Source organism: Leuresthes tenuis, unplaced genomic scaffold (genome assembly GCF_036924035.1).
Source record: "Leuresthes tenuis unplaced genomic scaffold, fLeuTen1.0.hap1 SCAF_12, whole genome shotgun sequence".
Taxonomy (NCBI): Eukaryota; Metazoa; Chordata; class Actinopteri; order Atheriniformes; family Atherinopsidae; genus Leuresthes; species Leuresthes tenuis.
In genome coordinates, this window is record NW_027325366.1 from 18,473,755 (window position 1) to 18,488,716 (window position 14,962).

The following is a 14,962-nucleotide window of genomic DNA, read 5'->3' on the forward strand; positions in this document are numbered from 1 at the left end:
GGAGAGACAGAGAGAGATGTATGACACTTGGACCGGGTGTTACTGGTGTCTCTGTGAGCTGTAGTCACTTAATGTACAGGCAGCAGTGCAGAGGCTCCCAACAGTCCCTCCCAAAAGCCTCATATTTGATGCACAATGACATTAAAACGGCCTTGAATTGATGTCATGTCATCTTGGCTGGCTCAAACTGGACAGAAAAATGTGTTGACCTGAGAGTTGCCAAGTGATAGCCTAACTAGTCATTTCTGCAACTGAACTACCAGCAATTTAAATATTTTTCATCATACAATGAAACAATAAAATGTATTTATTTATTAATAATAATAAATTATTAAGACCGATACATAAAGTGAGGTATATTTCCTTCTTTGAGTGATAGAAATGGAAAGCATATAATTGCAGCATTATGTCACATATAACATAACGCTTTCTCAAATCAAAACAGGAGACTTTTGAACAAAAGTAACTTGATTTGTTTACATCACTATGGGGTTTATATTGAGTTTAGGGTCTTATTAACCAATTCTGATATAGTTTTTATAATAAAAACAAGTCTTTGCAGCTTTAGGAGGGGGATGAGTGGAGGCCAGTACTCACCACTTCAGATCGGCTGTTATCCAAAGTGCATTTTGGGCTATGGTGAATAATATTCTTCATGAAATTCTAGGTTAATCTTTGTCCTGATTGCTAAAGCAGTCACTACTTCCATATTACTTCCTTTAACACCCCTCTCACATTTTCTCCGAGTTGCATTTTGCATCCATGTCCGTTTGTTATGTATGTTGTCATAAGTAGCATGTGAAGACTTGGAGTTAAAACATATTTTGTGAGGTTGTTTGAGCCAGACTAAATCAAATTTATTTAAGTGTCACATTTATGAGAGCGGGATTAATGTGAACCCTTGACAACTCATCCTTGAACCCAAATGGACATTTGTGCCAAGTATGTAGAAATTTCAGTTAAGGACAAAAATGTGTACAGTGACTATTAAAATCTAATCAGTTTATCCTCAAATTTGAGTGATTATTTGCATCAGACCAGATTAAATTTTGTGGCATACTAAAATATCAAGTTTCATCGATGTATGATTCAAACTTTTGGCAATGACTTTCGGCCTGTGCATTGCAATAGTGTAATTAAATTCACCTCAACCCATTTCTGACTGGTTCATAGAAAAAACACACATTCTCTCATATTGGTGTCACGCCGTCAGCATTCCCCCTCACCCATCGAGTACAGAAACGTTTGCATTTCTTGCTGGAAAACCATTGGCCTTTTTGATGATAGATTATCTGATTGTCACACATGCTACTAGAGGAGATGATCCTCCAACACATGGTTGCCTGAAACTGTATCAAAGACTCGCATACAGTACTGGACAGGCACAACCATATGCCCACATCCACATGAGTCTCAAGAAATGGGGCCAAAAAATTTTACCCAGGCATCTCTCAAATACAGCTTAGAATAAATACATAAATAACTTGTTTAATTTCTGATTGGGCTGTCTCTCTTAGGAGAGCACATTAGGCTTTTATAGTGTATATGTTTAAATAAAGAGAGTATAGACATTATTTGCACATTATAATGTGTCTGGGTAGCTACTTTCAACAACTGCCAAGTCCTCTCATTGAAAACGACTTGGAAACCAACTTGTCCAACTCTATCTGTCTCCCTTGAGCACAGATGGCATTTAACAAGTTGCCAGAAAAACTAAATGGAATACATTTTGTTTCTCTAACCAATGATCACTTTATGGGTGGAGGATGTAGTTTGACCTGTAGGATCATTGATAGAATGAAGCAGGTCAAAATAAAACAGCACCACAACCTGAAGCCGCCTGAATGAACACACATTTGAGTCAGTAAGTTATGCAGAACTAAGGTTATAAATCAGATAGGCCATTTAATTGGACTACTCTCTTTGCCCCGATATACAAGCACAGGAGTTTTGGATTTATTGACTTAAGTTTATGAATCTCTGCTGTGACAGATGGCAAAATGTCCCCTTTCAGCTTGTTAGCGTTGAACTTGTTCCGGTTGATCCTTCCAGATTGCTACAGACCAAACAAACTTACAAACAATTCAGCCGGTGACGAATCGGTACTGTGGTGAGCAGCAAATTGGTTACATTGGTTAAAATTAGTTACATCCCTATACATTTTTTGCGTTCCTCCGTCAAAGTCGGGGACAGGAACTGTGGAGTATTCACAGAGCACCTAGACCAGTTTGAGTCCAACACACACACGCAGGAGTAATTTCTCAACCACATTATGTGGGTGGTAGTCCGACTATGAGGAATTCCTTTTAGCATGATGTCGTGTTTACATGTATCTTAAAAGTCCGGTTTTAGTTGAACGAACACAATAGTTTTCTAACATCTAAGTTAGTTTAGAGGTATTTAAAAAAAAATTGACTATCAGTTTAAAAAGTGAAATATTATGACCTTCATGAAGCTAAGATTTACTCCTAGTTACTCCTACTAGTTTCAACTTGTTCCAAACAAACAATATGTTTGGTAAGGCCGATGGGTTTTTTATTTCTTAGTGTCACGTCAGTTCATTTGGACTTCCTTTCGTAAATCAGCTCACTTGTTTCCCCCAAAGGTTGGGCACAAAGCTGGTTTCTTTTTAATCCATTAACTTATTAAGTATTACTTACAAGTCCACTTCAAAAATAATTCAGGACTACATACCAAATAAGAATGTGAATTATAGTCTTTGTTTAGAAGCAACACTTCCCCACCTTAAAAATCTTTAGTAGTGAAACATCCTTGTCTTCTTTTCACTGAACTTTGGTAGATGAGGAAGTGGCATTTAGAGGCCAGTTATGATGTGTGTGTGCGCGTGTGTGTGTGAGTGCGTGCGTGTGTGTGGTGATGTGATAATATTTACAGCAGAGTAGTGGAAACTTTTGGGGGATTGAGGGGGTCATTTGACCAGCTTTGTCCTCTCTTATTATCTTGCAGGAATGTTCATGTTAATCCCTTTATCCTCAAAAAGAGAGGGACTGAAAAAGAGAGACACAAAAGAGACTTAAAGTGAAATCCTGTCAGTGCTGCACTGGTTCTCAGAAACACTAGAACAAGGAGCGAAAAACCAAGAGTCGCCATTTTCACACACGCACTGGAGCCTTGAAATGTTGTAAAGACGCTCCGATGCAGCAGCTTGAAGTAGAACGCAAACGTCCACAGCATTTGCTCCAGACCCCTTGATGACATTTTCCACCCAGTCCACAAGTAAAATCTCTGGAACATCAGTTGGGGAGACAATGTATGAGCGTGTCAGGGAAAAATCGGACAGGTTTGCTATAGAGATTTATTTTTTTGAGAGTTTGTCCTTTTACTGCTGCCCTGCACACTGCTTTCCTCTCGCTCCCCACTTTGTGGATACGTGCAGATGCGTGCAGTAGTCAAAACAACTCAAGAAGGATCCTCACCTGCTGTTCCCAACTTTTTAATCAAAGAGAACACAACTATTTCCTCGGCTTCATTTCTGTTTCACGTACGGTCTCCTGCGTCTTATAAACAGCCGTTTCCCCACACTCACTCTGTCGCAATTCCAGGGAAGGAGAGCGCTTCTCCAGCAGAAAGCCCCCACTGGGCTTTGTGATGTGCGAGTATGAAAAGCAAGTGTGGAAAAAGTCTGGACCAAAGAAAAATCTCCAATATTCACATGTACAAATAGATTGTGAGGGGCTGTAAGTGAGATAGAAAAATGGTGGAAAAGTGAATTGACAAAAAAAAAAAGAGAGAGGACAACCAGACACACCAAATGGGCTACATGGGATTGTGCTCTTAGCCAAAGATGCAGTAAGATAGTAAACCTATTAAGAAAGCAGCTCATGGGGAGTAAGAGTTTCAAAAACTCAAGTCTAGAACATCGTGACCTTACACACAACTGAATGGTAAACTCTTGTGTGTCAGGCTGCCTTAGGAAATGTGAGACTGACATTTATCAGAAGTAATGGTCTCGCATAATAGTCAAAAAAGACATTCTAAGTCAAACTGCACCTCGAAATGAAAAAGGCTGCTGTAACTTTTCATTGTATCCGTCTGCGTGCGAGTGCTTGGTCCTGTATAATATGCTCACGCATTCAACGGTAGATGGAGAGACGGCACATGCTGTCAAACATTCAGCTTGCTTTGACCCCGCTGGCCCTGTCATACCTAACGTGACAGAGACCACAGTGACCTGCTGGGAGCATAATGTATCTGAATGACTGAGAGGAGGGGGACAGACCAAATGAAGAAGCAGTGCAATCAATCATCTTTAAGACTGTTTCTTTAAAGAAGGTGCCAGGAGAGAGGACGCGATGAATCACACAGAGACAGAACTGGACTTTAAGAGGACAAGTTTTGACAGTTGCTGCACTCTTTATTACGCGACATGTTCAGGGACTCACCTGCTGAGGAAGCCTGGAAAGGACAGGCGGACAGGGTATCCATAACGGATCACGCGCACCATCTCAAGTACTCCAATGTACTGCAGCCGGGCAGACACATGGAAGCTGTCAAAACTGTCGGGCTGACCACTGGAATTGGGGCACACACACTCCACAAAGTGGGGAGTACAAGTCTGCAGTTTACTCATCAATTCTGACAGCGAGTTCTAAAGGAGGGAAGAAAGAAAGGAAGTACAATCAGTGGCACTGATTGGTGATTTTATAACAGAATAAGCAAGAATGCTACCCATGAACCTATATTAGCCTATAGCAAGCACAACAGAAGGAAAGGAAAGGCCCATGTTGCATTTCTATTGAGTCAGATTACACTGCAGTTAGTGACAAAGTGGTCTGACTTTTGGGTGTGCGTCTTTCCTCTGGAGGCAGCAAAACACAAAGAGCTCTTTTCTTTATCTGAGGGTGTGTGAGAGAGCTTTTCTTCAAACCCTGAATTCAAAGACACCGCATGCAAGGTCATGCCGACATGTGCGTAAACACTTACATCTGTGTTTTTGCCTCTCCTTAAAATGACATCAGTCCACAGATTGATCTGTTTAGCCTTAGTCACAATACTCAATATGTAACCCTTCATCTCTGAAAACCACAATCAGCATTCACATTACCATCCTCTCTCCAAATGCACGCATACACACACACAAACGCATGCACACAGAACACAGTAGCTGTTGTTCATTGTTCATTCATTCATTCATGTGGAGGGGCTTCATGTTTGGCTTGGTACAGCATCATTCTTCAGCCCACTTTCTCTTTTGCTGCCATTCCCTGAGGGACTCTTTGACCACAAATCCACAACTGATTGTGCAACACACTGGTTTCATTCAGACCAAAGGTACTGCTTCTCTGAACCACATTTCAGCCCTCTTGCGTCACTAGCAGACACCGAACTGCTTTCTGCTAAGTGACTATTATTGTTGCTTTATATAGTTATGAAATCACAGCACCCTACACTGAGTAACTCTTAGGGTTCCACTGTTGCAAAGGCTGTGAGGACTACTATGAGTGATACAGTAACTACAGTGATTGCTCGAGATAAGAATTAAATGAAACACAAATAAATCAGAGCCTCAACAAACAGAATGTTTTCATAAATGTAAGATTAGACCCAGATGCCTGGAGTTAACTAAGGAAACATATTCAAAATAATGTCCAGGGCAACGCAAACACGCTGGTTTTGCCTCTTTCGTAACAGTAAACTGCAGCTTTATGCAGATGGCATGCATACACAAAAAGTAAGGACCATAAAGCCAGAAGATTTGGAAGTTTTCCATTATTCGTATAATTGGGAGTAGTTCATACTCTCAGCTGGACGCCAACTGTGATGGGTCCACAGCGCTCCAGTCGTTGGAGGAAAGAGCTCGAGCCTTTTTTTTTCAACATCTGGCAATGAAAGAAGAAAGAAAAAAATCATTATCATGCTGAGCATCTTACTCCAAGTAGCCACAGAGGAATATAGAAAATGATCTACACACATTATTATCAAATTTGGCTGTGGCATTAGGTGGAAGTGGTATCTTGGATTCTGTGTGGGGCATTTGTAGTTACAATAAACAGTCCCACGGGAAAATGTAGGTCTTGGTTCAGTTTTTTTTCTACTTTAAAGCATGGCGTTTTAGTGTGTTATAATGGTGTATTTACAGTCTTACACAACTATGTAGCAATATTACCAAATGTTGCCGTATAAGGCTGCTGGGACAGATCAGGGAGGTGAAAGGGGCCTTATGTAAGCCGCTGCTCTAGATGGCTAATGAGCCACACAGACAGCAGAAAGGAGCTCCTGGAGGTTACACAACCAGACAGGCTTCTCACTCACATATGTGCACAACTACACTGTATTTTCCAAGACGCTAAAGATAAAAGGAAGAGTGAGGGACAAAGAAGTGGATGAAACACCAAAGAAGGGAACTGGTCAAGATAACTGTTTTTTGGTATGTCGTTTGTTTTGATGATTAAGAAAGTGTACAGGCACACTCATTCCCTAACTCAATATGCATGTGTGTGCATTGTTGTGAGTTTTTTGTTTTTTTCTTTCTGATATGATTGTACAAATACATGCATTTCCTAGAGGTCTATTTATAGATGTGCGGTGGGAAGTAGCTTAAAGTAGACATGTTTTTTTCTAAAAATACTGTCCCAGTCTTGCCATTGATGGTCACAGCAGTCAGTTGGCAGTTGGAACAGAAAGCTCCTGACTGCTCTGTCAGATATTTGTTCAGCTTCCACAACAGTCTGATCAATGAACTTATGAGCAAATGTTTAACTAAAATCTGCTGGCCGAGTGCTGAAAATGTTTTCATTGGACAAAAAAAAAAAAAAAAACTTGTCCTGAAGTTGGATGACGGTACTGAATGTGCAGTTCAACAGCAGACTGCAGCAGCCTACAGTGAACAACATACTTTACCTTAGTAAGATCACGATACCTCCGGGGCTGTTGGGGGATAGAGGTGGCATTGACAAGGGAGGCTGATGGCATCCTGTGGAGCAACAAGGCTGCTTTGGGCCCTCTCAGCCCTATGCGGCCCTGGGCTGCTGACACCAGAGAACCGGTCTGAGTCAGCTTGGACTGGAAAAGCTGCTGGAGTAACACGCTTTCACTGGCTGCTGGGCACAAAGCACACACATGCACAGAGGGAAGAAAATAAGGGTAATAGAAGGAACGGCATTGGTGGAGAAAGAGGGAGGAGGACAATTTGCAGAAGAAGAATGAAAAGAAAAAAGGAAAAAGGAACAAAAAGGAGGATGTAACCAAGCAGGGAAAGAGGGATGACGAGGAGTGGGAGCAGGAAAGATGCATAGAGTTAGTTAGGCTGCATGTAAACAATCAGCGAGGCAACAAGAGGGGGTGGACCATGTCACTCTACAACACGTGGAGCAGTCCACAACAACAATGAGCTCATTCAGAGAGTCAAACAACATGTGTGTGAAAGTGGGTGAGTGTTTCTCATAGAAAAGGCTAAGAGAGAAAAAAAAAAGACTGGATGATGGCAGGTAGGCAGAGTATCAAAAGAAAAACAACATGACTCCAGAACTTATTTTAACACTTCACTACCCACAGCTGCAAGGGTGACTGTCTTTTCATTTTAAGCCATCAGTGGTGCAAATGTTTATGACAGTGGAGTTGTTTTGATTCTTAATCGTTCAAAAATAACACCATGGAGGTGTCTGATTGGACCCAACATGACAACATACATAGCATGACACAAAGAATGATCTACAGTAGGTGTCGGAAACAATTCTACTTGAATGCTGTGAGTAGTTAAATACTTGATAGCGTAGTCGATCAATTTTGAAATTATGCAAATTCATGGCATGATTTTTAAAACGATACCCACTATTACTTTAAAATGTCAAGTGTTTTAGTTGTCTTGTCTGTCATGAAACAGAAAGAAATGTGAATATAGTGGTGTTACTGCCACAAAGACTTCCACTCAGCAATCCAGACACTTTTCAAAAAACACTAGGAAACATTCTGCAAGAGTTTTAAGAGTTGAAGAGAGGAAACCAAAAAACTGAGGTCAGAGCTTGGTAAAAGCAAACACTATAGATAGACTTTGAAATGACATGGATTGGCCAAAGATATGAGACGGATGGTAGGCGATGTTGGTGGAAATGCTGCTCTTAGGACCCCACAGATCTGCCTCAGTTCCTCTCAGGCACCTCCGCCACACAGTCTATTAGGAGGGCCATGACAGCACATTTCTGCATTTCAGCACCGTGTGTTTGTTGGCCATAAAGTGGCTAATGTTTCTATTACCTGTCCATTTGAGAGATGGCAAATTCTGTTTTTTATTTTTGCATTTACTGGCTGCTCCTTGATGTGTTCTAAGTAAGGGTGAAAAGTGGCCTTCTTGTGTAAATAAAAGGTGAATTTCCTTCGGAAATTTCCTCAGGAAGCACTTTCACTTGAGTGATAAAATTCTAAAAGGGCAGTGGGGAGATTTTACTGTAGTCATGACACCAACCGTGCTGCTAGAATCCATTCTGCTAGTGGTCCAGAGAGAATCTGAAAAAAGACCATCCATTCATTTCTCTTGTTTCTGTATTGAATTGAGTTTTGAATAAGCCGTTAAGATTATGATGTAATGTCCAAACCAGATTGGCGCTGCCACCTTGCTGACAAAACTTTTGTTATTTCCTCAGTAGAGCGGTTTAGCTAACTCAAAAATGATTAATGTATGTGTAAAGCAAGCCAAATCACGTGTTGCTGGCAGCAAGAATGTAGGCAAAAATAATTAGGCACAAATAGAGGCCAGTGAAACCAAAGACCCACTTTATTACTTTGTGATATAAATAACCCCACAAAAATAGTAAAACCCTTGTTTGTTTGGCAGTTGCACATTGCAAGACTATTATAGCTAATTCTAGCATTAGCTTTTATTAAGAATGCATAATCCAGAGCTGTGTGGATTGAAATGCTGCAGAATCATCAGAAATTCAGTTCAATTTAAGAGCATTTTGAAACCAATAAGCATGGACTGGCTTACTGTAAGTGTTTCAACGTGTCATTTGTACAGATTCAGACCCTATGTTCTCTCTCTGGCCGGCTGATTTTGCTGGGAACTTGTCCTCTAGATCCAGGATTTACCTTTTTTTGATCTCATGATCTGCTCTTCATCTTGTTAAAGTCGCCTCTCATTGTGTTGCTCCCTGGCTGGAGCAAATCTCTGTAAACAGGTGGTTTACAGGACCGTCCATGACTAAGAAGCTGCTGAATATTCAGAAACATTTTCATTCAGGACCGATATTTAAAGGTTTTTGAAAAAAATTTAATTCACAACGCTATGTATGAACATAAGAAAATGGGGATGTATTTAGTACACGTTTAGACATATTACTTTAAAGAGAATCAGAGAAGTTCGATAACATGTACTGATAGTCTTTCAGTCATGTTTCACATTCATTTTTAGAATCTTAGTAAGATAATGAATTTTTTCAATCTATAAAACAATGTAAAAATTAAAGAGAAGTGGTCACAGAAACTATGATTCTTATTTCTCAACTTTTACTTATTTAAAAAAATTTTTTTTATCATAATGACTGAACACAATATATATTTGTCCTAATTTCATTTGTTTTTTCATACTTCATCTAATATTCACACTTTACATTTTGCCCTTATCTGCTCCCTTGTGTATTTGTTGGTGCCTGATGTCAGCATATGAACATTTTCTATTAAATGAAACTATAAAAAGTTGTAAATCTGCATTATGGTGTAATGTGCATTTTCCCACAGTTCTCCTTTTGGCCTAAAACAAGTGAGTGTGTGTGTGGGGGGGTACCATGAGAGGAAAAAACAAAACAAAACAAAAACAAACAAACACTGTATATGTCTGTGTATGGATGAAAGGCAGCGATGCATCGACCTGTCAGACAGAGGGATAACAGCCAAGCATGAGTGAAGGGCTAGCCTTTAGATGATTAGCTTCATCATGGAAATTATAGCAATTAGGCTGCTCGACACAAGACCAGGCTGGCAGTGACACAACGGCTGCTTGTGTCCTGCTAGCCACAACACCCCACATCTGGCAGCTTCTATAGACAATATACACACAGACGGTGTCTGCTGCATATGGCGTGAAACACACATACAAACCCAACCATACTTAGACAAGAAGCGATTTTGTGTGCTGCTCGTTCTGAGACAAGAGTGCATCTTTGTGTTCGAGTGTGCTGTGACGCCACAATGCGGTCATATGTGTGTAACTCATTGAATACTTACACTTCATTGTAAACAGGAGATTCTGAGGAAGGGAGTCCTTGTTTTTTGTCAGAGATCCTGTGAGGTCATATGAAATCTGGTAGGAAAACAAATCCCACAAAGACACTCACAGTTATAATTCGCAAAAATGGTCAAAATACAAATTTACTTTATAAATACACAATTAGAGCTGCGTTATGTGGAAAATGTTTACAACATCTTCAAGCACGAGGCTGCTGACCTGACAACGGAGGTGCGAATTTCAAAGATTTTTTTTGTTATTTTCACTTGCTGTCACGACAAATCTTTCAATAAATGAGAAATTCTGCCAACGAGTATCATAAAAAAAACATTGATACTTCATGTCTGTATTTTATGATATATACATTTGGTATTATCTTGTGGGCCAAATATAACTACACTACGGGCCACATCTGGCCTATGAAGATGTCCTATTCTGTGCTTCCATCCCTCTAACCAAATATGTATGGAAATGTTTGCCTTATTTGACACAAACCTGTCCTGCATAGTGGCTGACAATAAATGCTGGGCCTTGGTCTTTGGGTGGGGGGTTGCCGTTGCCATCCTTGGTAGTGAAGGAAAGCCCATGAATCGGACTGGAGTCTAGCTGGGCTGACAGCCTCTTGTACAGCGTCTGCTCCACGGGCCTCAAGCTCTGGCTCTCCTCATCTAACACGAAAAGGAGTCCCTGAGGCTTCTGGTGCAGGAACAAACAGATGTTCACGTTATTTATGTTGGTCATATTTACAAAGCACATTTGATCCTAGTAATACATTATTCTGTGTGACATTTGTATTGATCCCATAGGGTAGAGCTCTCCCTCTGATATAAAGTAGATTCAGTCATATTAATTTGTTTCAGTGCTTTTTGGGTCGATACTGATATAGATCATACAAACAGAAGAATGGTCCAGATGCTGGATGGGGAGGGGGTCCCTTGCCTCAGTAAACTAACATGTTGTTGCTATGTGGTACATCTTTACCACACTGTACAGCTTTCCCTCCTGGCTTTGTCTGCATCATCTTTACATTCCTCATATTAGTTGATGATTATAGCTTCTTCTTGGAAAAAAAATCTGTTAAATGAACTTGGCTGTGACTTTAAACCTTTGGCACTTAAAGGGCTTGAAGCATTGAATCACATAAAGAGTGCAATTCAAACTGGATCAGACTGGTCAAAACCAGAGACATACAACCTGCAGAAAGAAGTCCAAAACGGCAGGGTGATTGGTGGGGGAGCGGGGGATCTCCATGGCGATGCCCTCCTGCAGACTCTCTGCCTGCTCTTGCTGGAATAGCACCTCAGAGACGTACTGCCTCAGCCGCTCATTGGTCATGTTCACGCACAGCTGGAAAGCACACAGTACAGCTCTTGATTACAGATCAATACACATGAAAACACTGCCTTCTGTCAAAACAATATCTTGGAAAATGGAGTCAACATTTGTAGAAGAGGGAAGGTCTCATAGGAGAGCCAGAGACCGGATCAAGCAGCAGAGCACGGCTCTTGTTACCATGAAGATTTAAAAGAAGGTGTAATTTCAGGTTTAAATCATTTGATAGTTTCATTTCAATACCATATTGCATTTGTTAATTACTTCCTTCCAAAACCTTTGCACCTGTTAAGCGTTCCAGAGGGAAAGACTAAAGTTAGAGAGGTCTTACATCCACAGATGGAATTTGAGCTACACAATATTTATTGGAATTTACAATTATCATTTGCAAACAAACAATTTCTTGCCAGGTTTGCTGGCTGGCTATGTCAGCAGCATTTCTAAAGTTCTTGTATTTGTTGAAAATGATGGCTTCTTCTTCTTGTGTGAAATATGCAGCTGTTGATGTGCCAGTGTTTGCAACTGGTCATCTGATGCAAGCGTCTTTTGCATGAACACAGAATGACTTAGCGAGTTGATAATCACTGTTGCATGTGTGTCAGATACTCTGGGTATGCCTAGCAACCCGGCACAGGCTTAAGCTTGCACTTAAACCATTTATTTTCCTCCACCTGTCCATTTTCCTCATTTATTTAGGGACACACTGCAAACTTTGGCAGGATATGTCAAGTTTTCAAATGATAGCTCGTGTGAATCACCTTGTTGGTCCAAAACTACTGTCTATCAAACTGTGTTGGCACTTTCTGTAGATACAACAAAAGAAATGCTATGTATCCTGGGGTTAAGTGTTAGATGCCTTTTTTATTCTTGAATGAGTCATAGTTCACTGTTAAGTGGCTTTAAAAAAAAAAAAAGGAACAAAAAACACTTTGAAGGACCTTCAGAAAGGCTCGAGAACTATTGCTCAATATCCTTTTAAAGATTACAAATAATCTGACTCATTGGAAGTATAATATGAGAACCTGAGAGCTGGATCAAGACTTTTCCCATTTTTAACCAGCACAGCCAGACAGAGCAGCTGCACTCACAGCCAGGAGCTACATACTGTCATCATTTGGCCTTTTAAGAGGAGTAATGAGGAATACATGCATGTGAAGCTCATGTAAAGTGTCACATCAGCCCTCCCTTTGGTAGTTTTATGACTGGAGCAATTCAATAACTGTTTCCATTGAATGCGCTTATTGCGAGAGAACACAAAAGAAGATCAGAAACACCACCATGACCCTCTACAGCTCTATTTAAAATATGGTTTGCTGAGTGACAACCAGTCATTTGTAGGGCTGATTTTTTTTTTCTTTCCTTTTTTTAGCTGTCGTGTAATTGTGTCACAACAGTGCCGTGACCCACATCTTGGGTCCCTGATTGACTGAGAAGTGTTGATCTACAGTAGGCGTGATTATTTCATGGTGGTAGCGGCTATGGTCATGTTTTTCTTTCATCAGTGCTTGTCTATTGTTTATCTCTTAGCTAGTCTAGCCCATTAAAAGCTTAGTCCCAGCAGGTGGTTGATTGAGTTAGCTCATTAGCAAAGTGCTGAGCAGGTACAACACAACCCGACAAACACTGTTCTAATTAACAAACTAATAACCCTGATCATGCTGCGCATGTGAAGCGCGCTTGTGTGCGTTTTTGTACACGTGCACATCAGAGCATAAACAAGTCGGAGCTTGTTCATCACCAATGTGTCGTATTTACTCTACCGAAGTGCCACTATTTGTTTATCCAGAACATGCTCCTCTGGTGCTATAAGAAGCCATTTCTGAATGGAGAATACATTGATTTTGCTGGCTTTGTCAGTTATCCTTCTAGATTATTTCATTTTCTGGCACTTTCAACGACCAGAAAGGAAGAGATTAGATAAACCCTTCCATCCGCTTGAATCTAAAATATCTAGATGAGTAAAGCCACTTATCTTAATGCCACACAAGCACACGCATGAAAGTCACACACGCTGCAAAAAGCAAAGACAAACACACGCACAACGCCCTTAATAAAAGCCGGGAGAACCCAGAAGCTCCTCCGGGAGGAAGTGTAAGTTTTGAATGGCAGAAATAAACACTTAAGTCTCTTGAGGACTACAAATTACACACACAAACGCAGAAAAACTTGTCTGTCTGATCCTCGCAAGACAAAATTAATTAAAAAAAAAAAACATTTAAGAGTTTCTAACGTCTAAAAAATAATTACCTCTACAGTGTAGAATGTTATTTCTTTAGTGGAGAAGGTGAGAAAAATGAAGAATGAGAAAACAATCTCAACCAACCTAATTCCGATTTAACTGTAGATTGGCTGGATATTGTGCACCAACCATCAAAGAATAGAATAACTTAAAATTTGATCCCATCTGCTGCTGAAGCTAACTAATTTTGATTGAATTTACTGTTTGACCAAACAAACTGTTTTTCTAGCAGTGCATAAATACGTTGGCATTAAGCCTTGAAGCAAATGTTAACTTTTGCTTGTATGAAAACATAAAGGGCAGAAAATGAGCAATAATCTGGATTGATATTTGCACTGAAGTGTGGCCCTCGGCTGCAACACGTGACAGCAATAGGACTGAAAACACAACTTATGAAAAAGCAGGAAATAAGAATATCTATCACAATAAAATGTTATTTTCTAAAATTGTTGTTGGGTGTACTGCCTTGTCATGTTTCAGATCCCCTTCCGTTTTGGTTGTTACATACTGGTTTGTATTAAAAATCTTATAACACCCGTCCTCAACTCACACACAAACGGTTCCATGCTGCCCACATCTTGCACTCAGACAATCAGTGTGTCAGTCGTCAGTTCATCTGAGGACAGCTGAAGATCACGCCACAGCTAGCCACAGACCACCACCCCATTCATAACAATTACAGACAAAAATGCCAGGCTACAAAAGACAAGACCTCAAAATATTTCAGCAATTTGATTAGGATCTGTTTGAAACTACAATGGCATACATTATATTCACGAAATATCTGTAGCTCAGGACAGCCACAAGAATTCCATTGAAGCGAAGAACAATGTCACACTGTTTTTTGTTTGTTCTTTTTAAATGACTAATATCTAAAGAAAGAAATCGCCATCCCACCTGCTCAAAACCATTCCTTTGAAATTCTTCAAACCCAAATATGTCCAAGATCCCAATTTCCATGGCAGGATCGCTGTGAGAAACAAACAAAGACAAACTTCTTAGAAACACATTATATCACGTTTTTTTTTTTTATATCACAACTATCACATATTTTCAAGGATCAGTATGAGAGCTGTGCTACTCTGACAACAATTATCTTGCCTGTGTGTGTGTGTGTGTGTGTTTGTGTGTACAAAAACATCTGAGAGGGGTGTGTCGTGAGTGTGTGGTGGATAAATTTATTACATTCTGGGATTGCCGTCTAAATAAGG

At 40.2% G+C, this 14,962-nt stretch overlaps 1 protein-coding gene across 3 annotated transcripts in view; it reads right to left on the reverse strand.

Annotated features, from left to right (window-relative positions):
* Positions 1–14,962, reverse strand: part of myo16 (myosin XVI) — a 97,535-nt gene that overhangs the window by 20,398 nt on the left and 62,175 nt on the right. For all 3 annotated transcript variants that reach the window (XR_011917948.1, XM_072396898.1, XM_072396897.1), the window contains exons 21-27: positions 14,649–14,721; positions 11,375–11,527; positions 10,676–10,876; positions 10,180–10,255; positions 6,862–7,058; positions 5,760–5,840; positions 4,404–4,609 (exon numbers count right to left, since the gene is read on the reverse strand). Coding sequence is in view for 2 of the 3 variants with exons in the window: in XM_072396898.1 (XP_072252999.1) it covers positions 4,404–4,609; positions 5,760–5,840; positions 6,862–7,058; positions 10,180–10,255; positions 10,676–10,876; positions 11,375–11,527; positions 14,649–14,721 (987 nt within the window). In the remaining variant the exon portion in view is untranslated. The remainder of the gene's footprint in view (positions 1–4,403; positions 4,610–5,759; positions 5,841–6,861; positions 7,059–10,179; positions 10,256–10,675; positions 10,877–11,374; positions 11,528–14,648; positions 14,722–14,962) is intronic.